The 20663-nt window shown below is 39.4% G+C and overlaps 3 protein-coding genes across 3 annotated transcripts; all 3 read right to left on the bottom strand.

The window, feature by feature from the left end:
• Nucleotides 1-5176: 5176 nt before the first annotated feature.
• On the bottom strand, nt 5177-9114 carry LOC135334059 (E-selectin-like). The gene is made up of 12 exons (XM_064529135.1): nt 8471-9114; nt 8108-8163; nt 7842-8051; nt 7580-7789; nt 7330-7530; nt 7019-7240; nt 6754-6966; nt 6475-6689; nt 6204-6416; nt 5938-6147; nt 5665-5874; nt 5177-5516 (listed from the first exon to the last, which is right to left on the bottom strand). The coding sequence occupies exons 1-9, from the start codon at nt 9112-9114 to the stop codon at nt 6411-6413; spliced, it is 1977 nt and encodes a 658-aa protein (XP_064385205.1). The 3' UTR covers nt 5177-5516; nt 5665-5874; nt 5938-6147; nt 6204-6410.
• On the bottom strand, nt 5365-6055 carry LOC135334141 (E-selectin-like). Its single transcript, XM_064529249.1, has 3 exons — nt 5938-6055; nt 5665-5874; nt 5365-5516 (listed from the first exon to the last, which is right to left on the bottom strand). The coding sequence occupies exons 1-3, from the start codon at nt 6053-6055 to the stop codon at nt 5365-5367; spliced, it is 480 nt and encodes a 159-aa protein (XP_064385319.1).
• A 5956-nt stretch (nt 9115-15070) lies between the features above and the next one.
• LOC135333963 (CUB and sushi domain-containing protein 3-like) lies at nt 15071-20143 on the bottom strand. The gene is made up of 14 exons (XM_064529031.1): nt 19989-20143; nt 18613-19932; nt 18342-18551; nt 18077-18286; nt 17835-18026; nt 17596-17787; nt 17291-17506; nt 17025-17237; nt 16748-16960; nt 16477-16689; nt 16207-16416; nt 15941-16150; nt 15684-15893; nt 15071-15522 (listed from the first exon to the last, which is right to left on the bottom strand). The coding sequence occupies exons 1-14, from the start codon at nt 20074-20076 to the stop codon at nt 15350-15352; spliced, it is 3870 nt and encodes a 1289-aa protein (XP_064385101.1). The 5' UTR covers nt 20077-20143; the 3' UTR covers nt 15071-15349.
• Between the last annotated feature and the right edge of the window lie 520 nt (nt 20144-20663).

Below are 20663 nucleotides of genomic sequence, written 5' to 3'. Positions count from 1 at the left end.
TTCGTATTCATCTACTGCCATTCTGGTACACGCGTACGGTCGGTACTAAATAGGCATCTGACAGTGTATACAGTTACATATCCCATACACATTGACGTTTCCGTTGGCTTCAACAAGAATCCCTTTGTTTCTTTCATTTATAGATAAAATTGAGGGAAATGCTTACTATACAGTTGAAGAGTTGAAAACATTCCCACTGATAGAAACGAATGCACTTAGCTCTGGATTTGTGATATGGGGAACCACCTTTACTGCCAGCACTTATTAACATTGTCACATCAGTCTATATAATAGGAGGGAGGTTAATCTGTATATACAAAAAGTGTTACCTGTGATGTGTGGGCATTACAAGATGATTTTTCTTGTTATTGGATCTAGTAGGAGTAATTCAATATTTTGTTGTTGAGCTACTCTGGTTATATAGAAATTTGATCTCAGTTGTACCGAGTCCAGATGTCTCGGTACTTCTTCTTCGTTAAGATAGTTATTCATACCATCATGCATGCATGCCAGTTTGGTATTTCCCAGATGTCAATTATTATAGTTGTTATAAGTTAATTCCAATTATAATTATAACTAAAACTGAGCTCAGTGATCGATCGACAATCGAGTAAATTAGCACAATGATGATAAAATTACTGTGTGGAATTAAATCAATTCTGTCAAAAATTGCAATCAACGATAATAACGTAATATATACCTCTAATACATATATAGTAAACATGTTGACACAGACTGAAACACCTTAATAGTTCCTACTGTTTGTTATGGTTCCATGGTTCTCAGCATTCCATGGTTCCTACTGTTCCATACTTCTACTGTTACATAGTTCTTCTTTTCCGTGGTTCCAAGCGTTCCACAGTTTGGCAGTTCCAGTTTGTGGATCTTTTAACTTCCACAGATGAGCAAACACTTGAATGTATCCATAGACAGCTCCACCCAGTACAACTAGAGCTAGTACAGCCACCACACTCACAACAGGTATGACAACATCGAGGATAAGTGATGAAGATGAGGCAACTGCAACTATAGAAAATAAAAAGTGCATGTCTTTGCTAAATAATTATTTTTCCTTCAAAAGAATGCTTTATTGCAATAATCTGTACACACTCACATGCACCTTCACAGATTATAGGCTCTCCATCAAAAGCACTAACAATAATACTGCCATCTCCACTGCAAGTCCTTGGGTTGTTACCAACCAAATCAAACCCAGTGTCACAACTGTGGTAAGCCGTCACATTGAAGACATAATTACCCAAACCATCAGCGGCAGCAGAATAGATTATAGTCCCATTAATTGGGTCGGCAATAGGAGAGCATGTTATTGCTGAAAAAAGAGACAATCTTTGTTTCCAAACACAGAAGTATTATAGTATTTACCTTTGCAAGTTGGAGCAGACGCATTAAAATAACCAGTAGTACTACTGCCATCTCCAGAGCAATTCCTTGTCTTGTTACCAACCAGAGTAAACCCAGAGTTGCAGCTGTAAGTAGCTGTTACATTGAAAGCATAGCTGTTGTTTTGATCAGGCACATTCGAATAAAACAGAGATCCGTTGGTTGGATTGGAAAGTGGAGGGCACGTTATAGCTGCATGTAACGAAAATTAACCAAATTGAGTCCCTAAAATTTTTTATAGTAGCCTACCTTCACATCTTGGAACTAGGCCATCAAAAGTACCAATAATGCTACTTCCATCTCCAGTGCAAGTTGTTGAGTTCTTACCAACCAGAAAAAACCCAGTGTCACAATTGTATGTAGCCCTCACATAAAAAGCATAGTTGCCATTTTCATCAGCAGTAGAATTGTGTGTCACAAAACCATTAGGAATAGTCAAGGGAGGGCAGGTGATAGCTTTTGAAAAAGAATGAGGTGATTCAGTTATATTACAGAATTTATAGCAATGTAACTCACTCTGACAAGATGAAACCGAAATTGATGTACTATAAACAACTAGAGTAAGTCGCTAAACTCTGTCAGACATCAAAGTGCGACAGGTGAAAGGTTGTGTAATGCACGAACAAAACAAGATGTAAGCAGTAAAAGCAGTTGTACTGGCTACAGCCATCTATTAGAGTGTGCAATAATTGTTTATGCATTACACACTTTTATGACGCATTGATGTCTGACAGGGTTCGGCGACTTACTCTATCATTTCTTGTAAATAGCTGTTCATGCATCTTCGTCCAAAATGTATTGTAAACATGAATACCTTCCACTATTACCATGGTTACTATCTAGGTACTCACCCATAGTTAAATACAGCCTCCAATACCAAGTTGAAGAAAGCAACATGCATGGTATTAGCTCTTAGTGAGATTAAAACTTGAAGACAATGATATTTGGTGTGAATTCATTCTTGCTCTGATCACAGCAACTTTAATACTATATAAAAAACGTGATTTGTATGCTTACTGCATGTCAAAATACATGGTAGCAGCCTTTAATATCCACCTGGTTTCTATTGCACTGTAGTGAGAGTTTTCTTTTGGGTAAAAGACACTAGTCTATGTGTGTGAAGAGCACTCAAGTTGGAGTTGTTCTATTATAGCCACCATTTACAAAAAAAATGAAATAACCTCTATCTATAACGTAGACACTCAACTTACCATTACAGGTGAATCCATCTGTTCCAGTAAATTTAGCACCAAATCCATTCAAGCAGCTACAATTAAACTGTCCCATGTTATTCAAACAAATGGAATTTTGACCACAGTTGCATTGTATGGGAGACAACCTCATGCCTCCAGGGTAACCATAAGAACTAGAACTGGCTGTAGCAAATCCGTACACTGAAACACCTAGAACAGCTGAGCTGTTTTGATGGCAGATAGAATGGTCTCCAGTAGACACACTTGTTCTACTTACGAGGCCACAAACCTCTCCATTTGAACAGACAACTTTCTGCCACCCAGTAACTACAGAATTGTCTAATAATATTTGTGCAGTTGGAAAAAACTCAGAAGAAACATACATCGTGACATAGTTGGATGAGAAATTAGTGGAACTCTCGACTAAATAGTTATTTGTAAACTGCTCAATTGGAGGGATTATCATCATGAATGGGTCTCCTATGCCATCACTCATACCACCATATGCATACTGTGCAACCAGTACTGGAGAAGTGGATTCAATGCTACAGAAACTTTCAATAGGTAATTCAAATTCTCTGAATCTCCCTCCACTCTGTAACTGGAATTCACTGACTGATACGTTAGTGTTACAGTTCACAGTTACACTTGCTGCTCGGGCACTAAGAACACGAATACGTTCACCAGAAGATCTACCCTCGAGAGATGCTACGAGGAATTTTGAGCCCCATGTCACAGTCGGAGGCACTTGTTCAACCAGGTGATCACAGTAGTTTATATCTTGAGGAACATTAGCACAATCAGATCCACTAAACACAGACAAAGGTTTGGAGCTAGTTATTCTTGTTCCTGTGAGATCCTGAGTACTACTTTCAAACTGATACGTTTCCATACTATTGAGTGTTATTGTTACAGAATTATTGAATTTGACAACAGTTTCATTTTCGCAAGCCACCACCAAAATAACGCTACAAAAGGGTACATAGGAGATTCCATAATATTCGTATTCATCCACTGCCATTACAGTACAGGGTAATGCTAAATAGGCATCAGTAGAACCTGGATCAAAAGATAGCCCATACACATTGATGTTTCTGTTAGCTTCAACAAGGATCCCCTTGTTCCTTTCTTTGATAGATACAACTTCAAAATTGGATGGGATGTTTACAGTAGTGGAAGATGCTGAAACATTACCGCTGAAATCAATTGGAGTGACTGTGAAGCTAACAGCACTTGACTCTGGGTTTGTGATTATTAAGAACAACTGTTCCGCTTCACCATCAAAATTTCTTGGGAAACCGACCACAAATTTGTTGCCAGCACTTGACAGGGTCTCATCTATTTAGTCATATAATTATAGACAATTCATTTAAGGCCTATATAAATTATGCATGTATATATTACATCATGCATATACACCGTAATGATTTTCATCCTACCTGTGATTTGGGCATTGCAGGATGGTTTCTTTTGAACAAATGTGATTACGATTATTGTCAGGGTCAGAGTTATAGCAATTCTGTAGCTCATCTTAGCAACTGGTGACTGGCTGCCTAGCTCACTAGATTGTCTTGCTCTAGCTATAATTTTATATAGTGGTTGTAAGCACGTTAATGAACACACTCTTCTAGCTAGTATACCTGCAAGGTATGGGAGGCACGTCACTATTGAGTGACACTGTTCAAAGTACACACTTCATTAACAGAGGAGGTGTGAAGCCACTTAATCATTGCCACTTAGCACTGGGATAGCCATATACACATATATGCATATGGATAGCACTATACCAAGGATCCCAGCATCATACGAGATTCCATAATCCGTATATTCATCTACTGCCATCCTATAGTATATATACACTGTAACATGTCCGCAGAAAATAGTTAAATATACATCCTTAATCTTATTATTTACACCAGCTTCAACAAAGATCCCCCCAAAAACTGGATGATTGAATGCTCCCATGATCAATTGAAGTGACCGTGAAATTATTACTTAACTTTGGGTTTGTGGATGAATAAGAACAATTCTTATCCCATTTTGACCACTAACTAGGGAAGTCAACGACAGATTTGTTTCCAGCACTTCACATCTATATAAGATGAATCAATGGACAATTCAAGAATTCTACTTGTAATCTGGGCATTACAAAAATTATACATGCTTAGACCATTCAGCAATGCAGTGGCATAAATTAAGAAGCAAAGTGCTGGAGTCCTCATTTATTTTTGGTGATAATCTTGCAAGATAATTTCGGGGTGCATAATTATTATTATGTCTCAGCTCCCCCTCCAGGCCATGCATGCAAGTAAAAGCTCCCCTTTGTCAAACCATCTTCTTACACCACAATATCAATGCTCGTAGCTAGATCTAGTTATTATGTGCGCATTAATGTTCAAGGTGTTCACACTCAGGTACAGGTAGATTTTGCACTGTTTAGCACATTTTGCTGGTAATAAATTCTTCAAAATGTGAAATTAATGACATCCATGCAGACTACAGAGAAAGAGACTTATAGTGTTGTCAGTGGACGTGGACAAGACGTACATGAACAAAATTTTTTATCTCGATCGAAACCAATATGTAAGTGAGCTCATTGGTATAGAGCATTACTCTTTATAAGAATAGAATCACAAATTAAATAATAAGTTGGTGTTTCAAACCCAAAGACCTCTATCTACTTAAATATAAATGACGTATATGATAATTATTAGTTTTACACAGAATGAAAGCCATTAAAGATTACAATAGTTTATAAGCAGTCCCAGTTTCAGGCTTTTTTAACTTCAACAGATGGCTTATCACTTGAATGTATCCATACTGAGACAGCTCCACCCAGTACAACTAGAGCTAGTACAGCCACCACACTCACAACAGGTATGACAACATCTCGGATAAGTGATGCAGAAGAGGCAACTAAAACTGTGCATGAGTAAAAACACTAATTCATTACTTACGAGATGATTATGGAGTACTTAAAATTGTATTTATGTTTTTTTGGTCGTTAAAGGAATTATGTACGGTTTGCCTTATTGTCATTATAATCTGTACACACTCATACTGTTTGCACCTTCACATTTCAGATCCTCTCCATCAAATGCACCAGTAATGCTACTGCCATCTCCAGAGCAATTCCTTGTGTTGTTACCAACCAGAGCAAACCCAGAGTTGCATCTGTAGGTAGCCATTACATTGAACACATAGCTGTTGTTTTGATCAGGCACATTCGAATAAGAAACAGAGCCGTTGGTTGGATTGGAAAGTGGTGGGCATGTTATAGCTGTATATGTAGCAGAAATGCTTATTCAAATTGAATCCCTAAAATTGTTATTATAGCTTATACCTTCACAGATTGGAACTAGGCCATCGAAGGCACCAGTAATGTTACTGCCGTTTCCAGTGCAAGTTGTTGAGTTGTCACCAACCAGAAAAAATCCAGTGTCACAATTGTAGGTAGCCATCACAAACAAATCAAAGTCGCCGTTTTCACTAGCTGTAGAATTGTATGTCACAGCACCATTAGAAGGAATAGTCAAGGGAGGGCAGACGATAGCTTTTGGAAAAAGAATAGGGGTGATTCGGCATGTAATTTAAAGCCATGTAACTCACGCTGACAAGTTGAAGCCAACACATCAAAAGTACCAATAATACTCCTGCCATCTCCAGTGCAAGTCCGTGAGTCGTTACGAACCAGATAAAACCCAGTGTCACAACTGTAGGTAGCCACCACAGCAAAAATATATGTGCTATTTTCATCACGTGAGGCTCCACCAAAGTTAATATTGCCATTGTTCGGTATGGGCACACCAGGGCAAGTTATTGCTAATGGGTGGAGTGGAATGGGAGGGGAGTTAAAATGTCCAATAACAGATGCACTTACGTTCACAAGTTGGAGTTGCTCCATCAAAAGAACCAGTAGTGCTACTGTCATCTCCAGTACACGTTCTCGAGCTATTACCAACCAGAGAAAATCCATTATATCACAATTGTAATTAGCTACCACATCAAAGGCATAGTTGCTGTTTCCATCAGATGAGGCTCCTCCAAAGTCAATACTGCTACTACTCGGCGCTGCCAGAGCAGGGCAGGTTATAGCTGTAGACAGTTGGAGAGAGGAGAGGGTTTACAGTTGCAAGTTAAGTGTGTGAAGAGCACTCACGGTCACAAGTTGGAGCTGTTCCATTAAAGCCACAATTGACACTCATCCCGTCTCCGGTGCAAATCCTTGACCTGTTATCAACCAGAGCAAACCCAGTGTCACAACTGTAGGTAGCTATTACATTGAACGACAAGTTGCCATTTACATCAGTAGGAACTCCGCTATAAGACACAGTGCCATTGGTTGGGGTCATCAAAGGAGGACAGGTTATGGCTGCATAATTGAAAATTGGTTAGTAAGCTTAAAATTATTTGGTGTCACTTACGTTCACATGTTGGATCAATTCCACTAAATGCACCAGTAGTGCTACTACCATCTCCAGTACACGTTCTTATGTCATTACCAATCGGATCAAAACCAATGACACAAGTGTAGGTGGCCATCGTACCAAAAGGAATTTGGAATTGGTTGTTGTTAGCTGAAATACCTCCACCATCATAGTCTATTTCACCATTAATTGGGTCACTTAGAGCAGGGCACATTATGGCTGCATGGAATAATCAAAAAGATGGAGTGCACCTTGAGTCACAAGACACATACATTATTCTTATTGCAGAATGTTAACTGGATACTCACCTTCACAAGTTGGTGCTTCTCCATCAAAAGAACTAGTAGTGCTACTGCCATCTCCAGTACAAGTTCTGGTCGTATTACCAACCAGAGAAAATCCATTGTCACAACTGTATATTGCTTGCGTTCCAAACTCAAAATTACCACTCTCAACATTGTAAGTCACAGTGCCGTTGGAAGGATCACTCAGGCGAGGGCAGGTAATGACTGTATATAAATAAAATGGAGTACAGTTTGGTGTTTTTCATTGACTCACCTTCACAAGTTGGTGATTCTCCATCAAAAGAACCAGTAGTGCTACTTCCATCTCCAGTGCAAGTCCTTGTGTTGTTATCAACTAGTGAATATCCAATATCACAACTGTAGGTAGCCTCGACATTGAAATCATAGCTGTTGCCTTGACCAGGCACATTTGAATATGACACAGAGCCGTTTGTTGGGTTTGAAAGTGGAGGGCATGTTATAGCTGTAGTAGAGAAGCCTGTATACACAAGTCCTGAAATATTGTGTAAGCCTACCTGCACAGATTGGAGCTATACCAGCAAAAGCACCAGTAGTGCTACTGCCATCTCCAGTGCAGTTCCTTGTATTGTCGCCGACAATAGAAAACCCAGCGAAACAGTTGTAGGTAGCTACCACATCAAAAGCATAGGTGTCATTTTGATTAGCAATGGCACTGTATGTCACAGAGCCATTGGAAGGAGTAGTCGAGGGAGGACAGGTTATGACTGCAATGAAAAGAAGGAAAAAGTGAATGATATCTTCAATTAAATACTCAACTTACTGGTACAGACAATTTCATCTGTTTCAGACAATGAAGCAACAAATCCATTCAAGCAGCTATACAGTTGAACTGTCCCATGTTATTTAAACAAATAGAATTTTGACCACAGTTGCATTGTATATGGGAGATAATCTCATGCCTCCAGGGTAACCATAAGAACTGAAAGAGCCGAATCCGTACACTGAAACACCTAGAACAGCTGAGCTGTTTTGATGGCTGATAGAATGTGCTCCAGTAGACACACTTGTTCGACTTATGTGGCCACAAACTTCTCCGTTTGAACAAACAACTTTCTGCCACCCAGAAACAATGGAATTGTCTAACAATATTTGTGCAGCTTGAAAAAACTCAGAAGAAACATACATCGTGACATAGTTGGATGTGAAAATAGTGAAACTCTCGACTAAATAGTTATTTGTAAACTGCTCAATTGGAGGGATTATCATCATGAATGGGTCTCCTACGCCATCACTCTCACCACCATATGCATACTGGGCAACCAGTACTGGAGAAGTGGATTCAATACTACAGAAACTGCTAATAGGTAATTCAAATTCTCTGAAGCTCCCTCCACTCTGTAACTGGAATTCACTGACTAATATGTCAGTGTTACAGTTCACAGCTACACTTGTTGCTCGGGCACTAAGAACACGAATACGTTCACCAGAATATCTACCCTCGAGAGATGCCACGAGGAATTTTAAGCCCCATGTCACAGTAGGAGGCACTTGTTCAACCAGGTGGTCACAAGCTCCTATACCTTGAGGAACATTAGCACACTCAGATCCACTAAACACAGACAAAGGTTTGGAGCTTGTTATTCTTGTTCCTGTGATATCATTAACACTTTCCATCTGATAGGTTTCCATACTGTCGAGTGTTATTGTTAAGGAATCAAATTTGACAACAGTTTCATTTTCACAAGCCACAAACAAGATCACACTAGGAAAGCTACTACTAAGGATATCATACGAGATTCCATAATATTCGTACTCATCCACTGCCATTTTTATACATGGTAATGCTAAATAGGCATCTGCACTAAAAATATGGGAAGAAATCCCATACACATTGACACTTCCGCCAGCTTCAACTATGATTCCCTTGTTTCTTTCAATGACAGATAAAACTTCAAAACTGGAAGGGATGTTTACAATAGTAGAAGATGTTGAAACACTACCACTAAGATTAATTGGAGTGACTGTGAAACTAACAGTACTTGACTCTGGGTTTGTGATGAACAAAAACAAATCATTATCTCCTGGATCAAAATTTCTAAGAAAACCAACGGCGAATTTGTTTCCAGCACTTGATGAGGTCACATCTAGGATCAATGGACAATTATTATTTAAGACTACTATACATACATAGATCTATAATTATACAAAAAACTCAGTCCTATACCTGTGATTTGGGCATTACAGAATGCTTTCTTGTGAGCAAATGTGATTATGAATATTGACAGGGTCAAAGTAGCAATTCTGTAGCTCATCATTATATAGCAACTGATTAACTATACCTAAGCTATATTATTATAACTATAGTAGTTCTATAAGCACACAGTATAGGCTTTAAGACATGTCTATAGCTAGTTACCCATTTCCTGGCAAGGCATTGTCCCCAATGCATGCAACACCTAACACTGTTGCAATTACACAAACTCCTAACATGCTCTGTTGCATAACACTGTCAGTAGATGTACACTTTATTATGCAACATGAGTCTAAGGGAGTATGGCTTCCTAAGGAATAGTATTACGTTAGCTTCCAGGTTGTCAAATCATATTTGGTTGGGTCTACCTTGTACCTTCACCACAACAAACTCGAATTGAAAGGATATACAAGGTTTCTTGAGGAAAGCAAATAGCATAAAAACATTATTATCATGAGTGGCAGAAGAGTGCATGGGGGCCTAAATACAACCAAATGCAAAATTCGCATATAATATAGAACAGCCCTCTTGCAAATATTCTGTAATACACATAATTTATTATACGGTATATAATTATGAGAGAGGTCTTTATAATACTGGAATATTCGTACTGCCATTCTAGTACACGTGTACGTACAGTAGGTTATAGTTATAACACGGGCACAAGGGATGTATGGAATATATTGCACTGAAGCACAAGGGCGCCAGCCCCAAGGGCTGAGTGCAATATATGCCATGCAGCCCTAGTTCACGTGTTATAACTAGTTTATATCCCGAGGGCATAGCAACATAACACTGTCCTAGTAACACAATATAAACAGCACAAAAAAAGACAGAGACAACTCTAGACACAGCTCCATCTCTTCTCTCTTCTAGACGCCAGTATCTGCAGCGTATAAGATTGGCATGACCGACAAATGGCTTGATACAAAATTGTTGGAGTTTTAACTGAAATCTGCAAAACAGCCCCACCCCACTTCTGGTGCTGCAAAACAGCCCCACCCCACTTACTGCTGCAAAGAAACAGCCCCACCCCACTACTCAGTGAATACTAGCTGCTGGTCTACGCTCGGCCTCATAACCAAGCCAAGAAAGCTCGCTTCTACACTGCTGCAAAACAGCTCATGCCCCCAGCAAAAAGAGCCACTTCTAGTGCTACGGTGAAGCAGAATTGACATGCATCACGATGTCGAGGACTAGGTCGATCTAGGAACACAGAATCTTCCACAAAATAAATCTTGGACAATTTTAAAACCTGCACGGTTGCAAGAAGAAACTCCAGCAGTGCTGAATATTCATTCCTGCATGGCTGGACATACTTTGATACTTGTTATGTCTCATGCGTATTAATTTAATTTTAATTTAATTGTCTGTCTAATTGCCAGAGGGGCGTTTTGCGGTCAGTGCAATATGACTTTGCGGTCAGTGCAATAATTATGACTTTCAGCAGTGCAATATGCTTCATATTGCACTTGGCAACAACATAGCAACGGGATATAATGCTAAATAGGCATCTGACAGTTTATAAAGTAGGCTTCAACAAGAATCCCTTTTCCTTGCACTCCATAACCATAATAAATTATAGAGAATATTAATTTTAGGAAAATATGGGTTAGTACTGGATGTAGGAACCACGAAATAAGCTGTGTCAGCGTTTTAACTAGTATCTATAGTGTCCAACATGGTGTCTTTTGTAGTGTCCAATAGTGTCTATCAACACTATTATTTTAGTAGTGCCCTATGGTGTACTATAGTATCTACGGTGTGTTACAGTTTCTCAGTGGCGTTCAGTAGTGCCCGTAGTGTCTATGGTGTCCTACAGTTTCTCAGTGGCGTTCAGTAGTGCCCGTGGTGTCTATGGTGTCCTCAGTTTCTCAGTGGTGTTCTGTAGTGCCCGTGGTGTCTATGGTGTATTACAGTTTCTCAGTGGCGTTCTGTAGTGCCCGTGGTGTCTATGGTGTATTACAGTTTCTCAGTGGCGTTCAGTAGTGCCCGTGGTGTCTATGGTGTATTACAGTTTCTCAGTGGCGTTCAGTAGTGCCCGTGGTGTCTATGGTGTATTACAGTTTCTCAGTGGCGTTCTGTAGTGCCCGTGGTGTCTATGGTGTATTACAGTTTCTCAGTGGCGTTCAGTAGTGCCCGTGGTGTCTATGGTGTCCTACAGTTTCTCAGTGGTGTTCTGTAGTGCCCGTGGTGTCTATGGTGTATTACAGTTTCTCAGTGGCGTTCAGTAGTGCCCGTGGTGTCTATGGTGTATTACAGTTTCTCAGTGGCGTTCTGTAGTGCCCGTGGTGTCTATGGTGTATTACAGTTTCTCAGTGGCGTTCAGTAGTGCCCGTGGTGTCTATGGTGTCCTACAGTTTCTCAGTGGTGTTCTGTAGTGCCCGTGGTGTCTATGGTGTCCAACAGTTTCTCAGTTTTTTGGTGTTCCAACCAAAATATGCTTACTATACAGTTGAAGAGTGAAAACATTCCCACTGAATTGCACTTAGCTCTGGATTTGTGATACACAAGAACAACTGCATGCCTTTCTCTTTTATGGGGAACCACTACAAATTATTTTATCACTTATTAACATTGTCACATCAGTCTATAGTTAATTTAAAACATACAAGAAGTCATGCAGTGTTACCTGTGATGTGGGCATTACAAGATCAATATTTTATTGTTGAGCTACTCAGTCTCCGGTTATATACTATTAGATCTCAGTTAATTGTATTGAGTCCAGATGTCTCTGATAATCACTTCGTTAAAATATTCATACCATGCAATACCATGCACATACGAATATTCGGTCTTAATTCCCCAGATGTCCATAAAGGCAATTATTATTGTTGTGCTAAAAGTGAGTTTAGTGATCAACAATCGAGTAAAAGTCATTAGCAAAATGATAATTCTTTAAATACCTATTGATATGTTGACAGTGATCAGTTTTTCATGGACTGAAATACCTTAATATGTTATGGTTCCATGCATGCATGCATGGTTCTCAGCATTCCATGGTTCCTACTGTTCCATAGTTTGGCAGTTCCAGTTTGTGGATCTTTTAACTTTAAAAGATGGCTTATCACTTGAATGTATCCATAGACAGCTCCACCCAGTACAACTAGAGCTAGTACAGCCATCACACTCACAACAGGTATGACAACATCTCGGATAAATGATGAAGATAAGGCAACTGCAACTGTAGAAAATAAAAATTGCATGTCTTACTATTAGAATCTCTAAGCATAATTAAGGCACCAGTAATGCCGTTTCCAGTGCAAGTTGTTGAGTTGTTACCAACCAGGAAAAACCCAGTGTCACAATTTTAGGTAGCCCTCATATAAAAAGCATAGTTGCCGTTTTCATCAGCAGTAGAATTGTGCGTCACAAAACCAGAATAGTTAAGGGAGGGCAGGTGATAGCTTTTGAAAAATACAAATGAGGTGATTCAGTTATACTCAGAACTTATAGCCATGTAACTAACTCATACCAAGTTGTAGAAAGCAACATGGTATTAAAAGAAAACTCTTAGTGAGATTAAAACTTGAAGAAAAGGTTGATATTTGGTGTGAACTCATTCTAGCTCTGATCATGCACAGCAACTTTAATGCTAACAAAAGTGATTTGTATGCTTACTGCATGTGGTCATTTTATTATTTTGTGAATGGTGGCTTTAATGAAACAGCTACATGCAACTTGAGATCGTACAAGAGTGCTCTTCACACACATACTGATAGACTAGTGTCTTTTACCTGTAAACCCAAAAGATAGCTCTTACTATAGAGTGCAGTAGAAACTAGGCTGCTACCACGTATATTTGTTCTATATATTTAAACACTCAACTTACCATTACAGGTGAATCCATCTGTTTAGCACCAAATTCATTCAAGCTAGTGCAGCTACAATTAAAGTGTCTCATGTTATTTAAATAAATAGATTTTTGACCATGCACAGTTGCATTGTATTTGAGATAATCTCATGCCTCCAGGGTAACTAGAACTGGCTGTAGCGAATCTGTACACCGAAACACCTAGAACAGCTGAGTTGTTTTAATGGCGAACAGAATGATCTCCAGTAAACAAATTTTGTTCTACTTATGAGGCCACTAACTTTTCCATTTGAACAGACAACTTTCTGCCATCCAGTAACTACAGAATTGTCTGAACGTCGTGACATAGTTGGATAAGAAATTAGTGAAATTCTCAACTAAATAGTTATTTGTAAACTGCTCAATTGGAGGGATTATCATCATGGATGCATGGGTCTTCCACGCCGTCACTCGTACCACCATAGCATACTGGGCTACCAATACTGGAGAAGTGGATTCAATGCAACAGAAACTTTCAACTTCAAATTCTCTGAAGCTCCCTCCACTCTGTAACTGGAATTCACTGACTGATATAGTAATTTGTTATGTTAGTGTTGCAGTTCACAACTACAGTTGCTGCTCGGGCACTAAGAACACAAATACGTTCACCAGAAGATCTACCCTCGAGAGATGGTACGAGAAATTTTGAGCCCCATGTCACAGTCGGAGGCACCTGTTCAACCAGGTGATCACAGTAGTTTATGTCTCGAGGAACATTAGCACAATCAGATCCACTAAACACAGACAAAGGTTTGGAGCTATAGTTATTCTTATTCGTGTGAGATCATCATCCCTTTCAAACTGATACGTTTCCATACTATTGTTGAGGAAGAATTGAATTTGACAACAGTTTCATTTTCACAAGCCACCAACAAAAAATAACACTACAAAAGGGTACATAGGAGATTATACCAAGGATCCCAGCATCATACGAGACTCCATAATAATTCATTCATCCACTGCCATCATAGTACATACACTGTAACATGTCCGCAGAAAATAGTTAATATACATCCTTGATCTTATAATATACATCAGCTTCAACAAAGATCCCCCAAAAACTGGATGATTGAAGAAATTGAAATGCTCCCACGATCAATTGTGACCGGGAAAATATTATTTAACTTTGGGTTTGTGTGGATGAATAAGAAATTTTATCCCATTGCAATTGACCACTAACTAGGGAAGTCAACGAGAGAGTTGTTGCCAGCACTTCACATCTATAAGATGAAGCAATGGACAATTCAAGAATTCTACTTGTGATTTGGGCATTACACATTCTTGTGAGCAAACGTATAATTATAATTACGAGTAGACAGGGTTAAAGTAGTATTATATAGACTTAGACCATAGATAGAAAAGGAAGAGTTCTATCTATAATATGCTTAGACCAGTCAGAAGCAGAGTGCTGGAGTCCCCTTTTATTTTTGGTGATAATCTTGCAATGCTATGCTTAGATAATTTTGGGCTGCATATGTCTCAGCTCCCCCTCCAAGGCCATGCATGCATACAAGAAAAAGCTCCCCTTTGTCAAACCATCTTCTTACGCCAAAATATCAATGCTCCCTACTTTTATAAATTATAGCTAGATCTAGTTGCATGTGCACATTAATGTTCAAGGTGTTCACACAGGTCTAGATGTTGCATTGTTTAGCACATTTTTCTGATAATAAATTCTTCAAAATGTGAAATTAATGACATTCCATACAGACTACAGAGAAGAGCCTTATAGTGTTGTCAGTGGACGTGGACAAGACGTACATGAACAAACATTTTTATCTCGATCGAAACGAACATAAAAGTGAGCTCATTGGTATAGAGCATTATTCTTTAGAATCACAAATTAAACGATAAGTTAGTGTTTCATACCCAAAAACCTCTATCTACTTAAATGTAAATGACGTACTGTTGACAGTGATAATTATTAGTTTTGCACAGACTGAAAACCATATTAAAGATTACAGTAGTTTAGCAGTCCCGGTTTCAGACTTTTTTAACTTCAACAGATGGCTTATCACTTGAATGTATCCATAGACAGCTCCACCCAGTACAACTAGAGCTAGTACAGCCACCACACTCACAACAGGTATGACAACACCGAGGATAAGTGATGCAAAAGAGGCAACTAAAACTGTGCATGAGTAAAAACAAAAATTCATTACTTATGAAAGCCTATAATTAATCTTAAAATTGTATCAATGTATTTTTGGTCGTTAAATTAATTAATGAATTGTGTACAGTAGGGTTTGCCTTATTGTCATTATAATCTGTACACACTAATACTGTTTGCACCTTCACATTTCAGATCCTCTCCATCAAATGCACCGGTAATGCTACTTCCATCTCCACTGCAAGTCCTTGGGTTGTTACCAACCAGATCAAACCCAGTGTCACAACTGTGATTAGCCGTCACATTGAACACATAATTTCCCAAACCATCAGCCTCAGTAGAATAGATTACAGTCCCATTAATTGGGTCGGCAATAGGAGAACATGTTATTGCTGCAAAAACAGTTTGTTTCCAAACACAGAAGTATTATAGTATTTACCTTTGCAAGTTGGAGCAGACGCATCAAAATAGCCAGTAGTACTACTACCATCTCCAGAGCAATTCCTTGTCTTGTTACCAACCAGAGCAAACCCAGAGTTGCAGCTGTAGGTAACCTCGACTTTGAAAGCATAGCTGTTGTTTTGATCAGGCACATTCGAATAAGACAGAGAGCCGTTGGATAGATTGGAAAGTGATGGGCATGTTATAGCTGTATGTAACAGAAATGCTTATTCAAATTGAGTCCCTAAAATTATTATAACTTACATTCACATATTGGAACTAGGCCTTTGAAGGCACCAGTAATGCTACTGCCATTTCCAATGCAAGTTGTTGAGTTGTCACCAACCAGAAAAAAGCCAGTGTCACAATTGTAGGTAGCCATCACATAAAAATCATAGTTGCCGTTTTCATCAGCAGTAGAATTGTACGTCACAGCACCATTAAAAGGAATAGTCAACGGAGGGCAGGTGATAACTTTTGAAAAAAGAATATATGTGATTCAGTATGTCATATAAAGCCATGTATGTAACTCACGCTGACAAGTTGAAGCCGACCCATCAAAAGTACCAATAATACTACTGCCATCTCCAGTGCAAGTCCGTGAGTCGTTACCAACCAGATAAAACCCAGTGTCACAACTGTAGGTAGCCACCACAGCAAAAATATATGTGCCATTTTCATCAAGTGAGGCGCCATCAAAGTCAATATTGCCGTTGTTCGGTATGAGCACACCAGGGCAAGTTATGGCTGGTGGGTGGGGTGGATTGTTAGGGGAGTTAAAAATAACAGAAACATATGCACTTACGTTCACAAGTTGGAGCTGCTCCATCAAAAGCACCAGTAGTGCTACTGCCATCTCCAGTACACGTCCTCGAGCTATTACCAACCAGAGAAAATCCATTATCACAATTGTAATTAGCTACCACATCAAAGGCATAGTTGCTGTTTCCATCAGATGAGGCTCCACCAAAATCAATACTGCCACTACTTGACGCTGCCACAGCAGGGCAGGTTATAGCTGTAGACAGTTGGAGAGAGGAGAGGGTTTACAGTTGCAAGTTAAGTGTGTGAAGAGCACTCACGGTCACAAGTTGGAGCTGTTCCATTAAAGCCACCATTGACACTCATTCCATCTCCGGTGCAAGTCCTTGAGCTGTTATCAATCAGAGAAAACCCAGTGTCACAACTGTAGGTAGCCATTACATTGAACGTAAAGTTGCCATTTACATCAGTAGCAACTCCGCCATAAGACACAGTGCCATTGGTTGGGCTCATCAAAGGAGGACAGGTTATAGCTACATAGGACAAATTAGTGTAAGCTAAAACAAAACATGTTGGTGTCACTTACGTTCACAAGTTGGATCAATTCCACTAAATGCACCAGTAGTGCTACTGCCATCTCCAGTGCAAAATCTTATGTCATTACCAATCAGAGCAAACCCAATGACACAAGTGTAGGTGGCCATCGTACCAAAAGGAATTTGGAATTGGTTGTTATTAGAAGAAATACCTTCATAGTCTACATGGCCGTTCATAGGGTCACTTAGGGCAAAGCAGGTTATGGCTGCATATGGAATGATGGAGTGCACCTTGAGTCACAATACACATGCTATTTATTGCAGAATGTAATTAACTGCATGCATGGACACTCACCTTCACAAGTTGGTGCTTCTCCATCAAAAGAACCAGTAATACTACTGCCATCTCCAGTACAAGTCCTGGTCGTATTACCAACCAGAGAAAATCCATTGTCACAACTGTACATTGCTGGTGTTCCAAACTCTAAATCAATGTTGTAAAGCACAGAGCCATTGGAAGGATGGTTCAGGGGAGGGCAGGTAATGACTGTATATATTATAATTATACGGTTTAAACTTTTTTCATACGCTCACCTTCACAAGTTGGTGCTTCTCCATCAAAATAACCAGTAGTGTTACTGCTATCTCCACTACAAGTCCTGGTCGTATTACCAACTAGAAAAAACCCAGTGTTACAATTGTAGATAGCTTGCGATCCAAACTCTAAATCACTGTTGTAAACCACAGCGCCATTGACAGGATCACTCGGGGGAGGGCAGGTAATGACTGTATATATAGAATGTTAGAGCACAGTTCAGCGTTTTTCATGGAGTCACCTTCACAAGTTGGTGCTTCTCCATCAAAAGAACCATTAGTGCTACTTCCATCTCCAGTGCAAGTCCTTGTGTTGTTGTCAACTAGTGAAAATCCAGTATCACAACTGTAGGTAGCCTCGACATTGAAAGCATAGCTGTTGTTTTGACCAGGCACATTCGAATAAGACAGAGAGCCGTTTGTTGGATTAGAAAGTGGAGGACATGTTATAGCTGTAGAAGAGAAGCCTATAATATACAACTCCTGAAATATTGTGTAAGTTCCTACCTGCACAGATTGGAGCTATACCAGCAAAAGCACCAGTAGTGCTACTGCCATCTCCAGTGCAGTTCCTTGTATTGTCGCCGACAAGAGAAAATCCAGCGAAACAGTTGTAGGTAGCTACCACATCAAAGGCATAGGTGTTATTTTCATCAGCTGTGGCACTGTATGTCACAGAGCCAATGGAAGGAGCAGTAGATGGAGGACAGGTTATGGCTGCAATGAAAAGAAAGAAACAGTGACATGACCCTTCTATTAGTAGAAACACTCAACTTACCATTACAGGTGAATTCATCAGTTCCAGTCAATTGAGCACCAAATCCATTCAAGCAGCTACAATTAAACTGTCCCATGTTATTCAAACAAATAGAATTTTGACCACAGTTGCAATGTATGGGAGATAACCTCATGGCTCCAGGGTAACCATAAGAATCTGAAGAGTTGGAAGAGCTGAATCCGTACACTGAAACACCTAAAACGGCTGAGCTGTTTTGATGGCGGACAGAATGAGCTCCAGTAGGCACATTTGTTCTACTTATATGGCCACAAATCTCTCCACTTGCACAGACAACATTCCTCCAGTCCGTAACAATGGAATTGTCTAAAAATATTTGTGCAGTTTGAAAAAACTCAGAAGAAACATACACCGTGACATGGTTGGATGAGAAATTAGTGAAACTCTCGACTAAATAGTTATTTGTAAACTGCTCAATTGGAGGGATTATCATCATAAATGGGTCTCCCACGCCATCACTCTCACTACCATATGCATACTGTGCGACCAGTACTGGTGAAGTGGATTCGATGCTACAGAAACTGTTAATAAGTATTTCAAATTCTCGGTAGCTCCCTCCACTCTGTAACTGGAATTCACTGACTGATACGTTAGTGTTGCAGTTCACAGCTACACTTGCTGCTCGGGCACTAAGAACACGAATACGTTCACCAGAAGATCTACCCTTGAGAGATGCTACGAGGAATTTTGAGCCCCATGTCACAGTCGGAGGCACTTGTTCAACCAGGTGATCACAGTAGTTTATATCTTGAGGAATATTAGCACAATCAGATCCACTAAACACAGACAAAGGTTTGGAGCTAGTTATTCTTGTTCCTGTGAGATCCTGAGTACTACTTTCAAACTGATACGTTTCCAAACTATTGAGTGTTATTGTTACAGAATTGAATTTGACAACAGTTTCATTTTCGCAAGCCACCAACAAAATAACGCTACAAAAGGGTACATAGGAGATTCCATAATATTCGTATTCATCCACTGCCATTATAGTACATGGTAATGCTAAATAGGCATCTGCAGAACCAGAATCGTAAGACAGCCCATACACACTGATGTTTCCGTTAGCTTCAACAAGGATCCCCTTGTTCCTTTCATCGACAGATACAACTTCAAAATTTAATGGTATGTTTATAGTAATTGAAGATGTTGAAACGTTCCCACTGCTATCAATTGGAGTGACTGTAAAGCTAACAGCACTTGACTCTGGGTTTGTTATAAATAAGAACAACTGTTCTGCTTCATGATCAAAATTTCTGGGGAAACCGACCACAAATTTGTTGCCAGCACTTGATAGGGTCACATCTACGATCAATGAACAATTCCAGACTACTACATACACATATAAAACTCAGTCCTACCTGTGATTTGGGCATTACAGAATGCTTTCTTGTGAGCAAATGTGATTATGACTATGGACAGGGTCAATGTAACAATTCTGTAGGTCATTATAGCAACTGTTACTAACTATACCTAAGCTATATAGCTAGCTAGTATATAGTTCTATAAGCACACAGTATAGGCTTTAAGACATGTCTATAGCTAGTTACCCATTTCCTGGCAAGGAAGGCATATGTTATCGTCCCCAATGAATGCAACTCCTAACACTGTTGCAATTACACAAACTCCTAACATGCATGCTCTGTTGCATAACACTGTCAGTAGATGCACACTTTATTATGCAACATGAATCTAAGGGAGTATGGCTTCCTAAGGAATAGTATTACGTTAGCTTGGTTGTCAAATCATATTTATACGGTATATAATTATGAGAGAGGTCTTTATAATACTGGAATATTCGTACTGCCATTCTGGTACACGTGTACGGTAGTGCTAAATAGGCATCTGACAGTTTATAAAGTAGGCTTCAACAAGAATCCCTTTTCCTTGCACTCCATAATTATAGAGAATATTAATTTTAGGAAAATATGGATTAGTACTGGATGTAAGAACCACGAAATAAGCTGTGTCAGCGTTTTAACTATAATTTATAGTATAGTATCTATAATGTCCAACATGGTGTCTTTTGTAGTGTC

The sequence above is a fragment of the Halichondria panicea genome, chromosome 1 (assembly GCF_963675165.1).
Source record: "Halichondria panicea chromosome 1, odHalPani1.1, whole genome shotgun sequence".
Classification (NCBI taxonomy): domain Eukaryota; kingdom Metazoa; phylum Porifera; class Demospongiae; order Suberitida; family Halichondriidae; genus Halichondria; species Halichondria panicea.
This window is presented reverse-complemented; position numbering and strand designations above follow the sequence as displayed.

Bases quoted from the DNA above. Each gene is read 5' to 3' on its own strand.
- LOC135334141 (XM_064529249.1), bottom strand. From the start codon at position 6,055: ATGGCTACCTACAATTGTGACACTGGATTTTTTCTGGTTGGTGACAAC. The intron at 5,875-5,937 runs GTATAAGCTATA...CTACATATACAG, and splicing joins CCTAGTTCCAATCTGTGAAG to CTATAACATGCCCACCACTT. The intron at 5,517-5,664 runs GTGCAAACAGTA...ACTCATGCACAG, and splicing joins AGAGGATCTGAAATGTGAAG to TTTTAGTTGCCTCTTCTGCA.
- LOC135334059 (XM_064529135.1), bottom strand. From the start codon at position 9,114: ATGGCAGTGGATGAGTACGAATATTATGGAATCTCGTATGATATCCTT. The intron at 7,531-7,579 runs GTGAGTCAATGA...ATTTATATACAG, and splicing joins AGAATCACCAACTTGTGAAG to TCATTACCTGCCCTCGCCTG. The intron at 6,967-7,018 runs GTAAGTGACACC...TCAATTATGCAG, and splicing joins AATTGATCCAACATGTGAAC to CCATAACCTGTCCTCCTTTG.
- LOC135333963 (XM_064529031.1), bottom strand. From the start codon at position 20,076: ATGACCTACAGAATTGTTACATTGACCCTGTCCATAGTCATAATCACA. The intron at 18,287-18,341 runs GTAGGAACTTAC...TCTCTTCTACAG, and splicing joins TATAGCTCCAATCTGTGCAG to CTATAACATGTCCTCCACTT. The intron at 15,523-15,683 runs GTGCAAACAGTA...ACTCATGCACAG, and splicing joins AGAGGATCTGAAATGTGAAG to TTTTAGTTGCCTCTTTTGCA.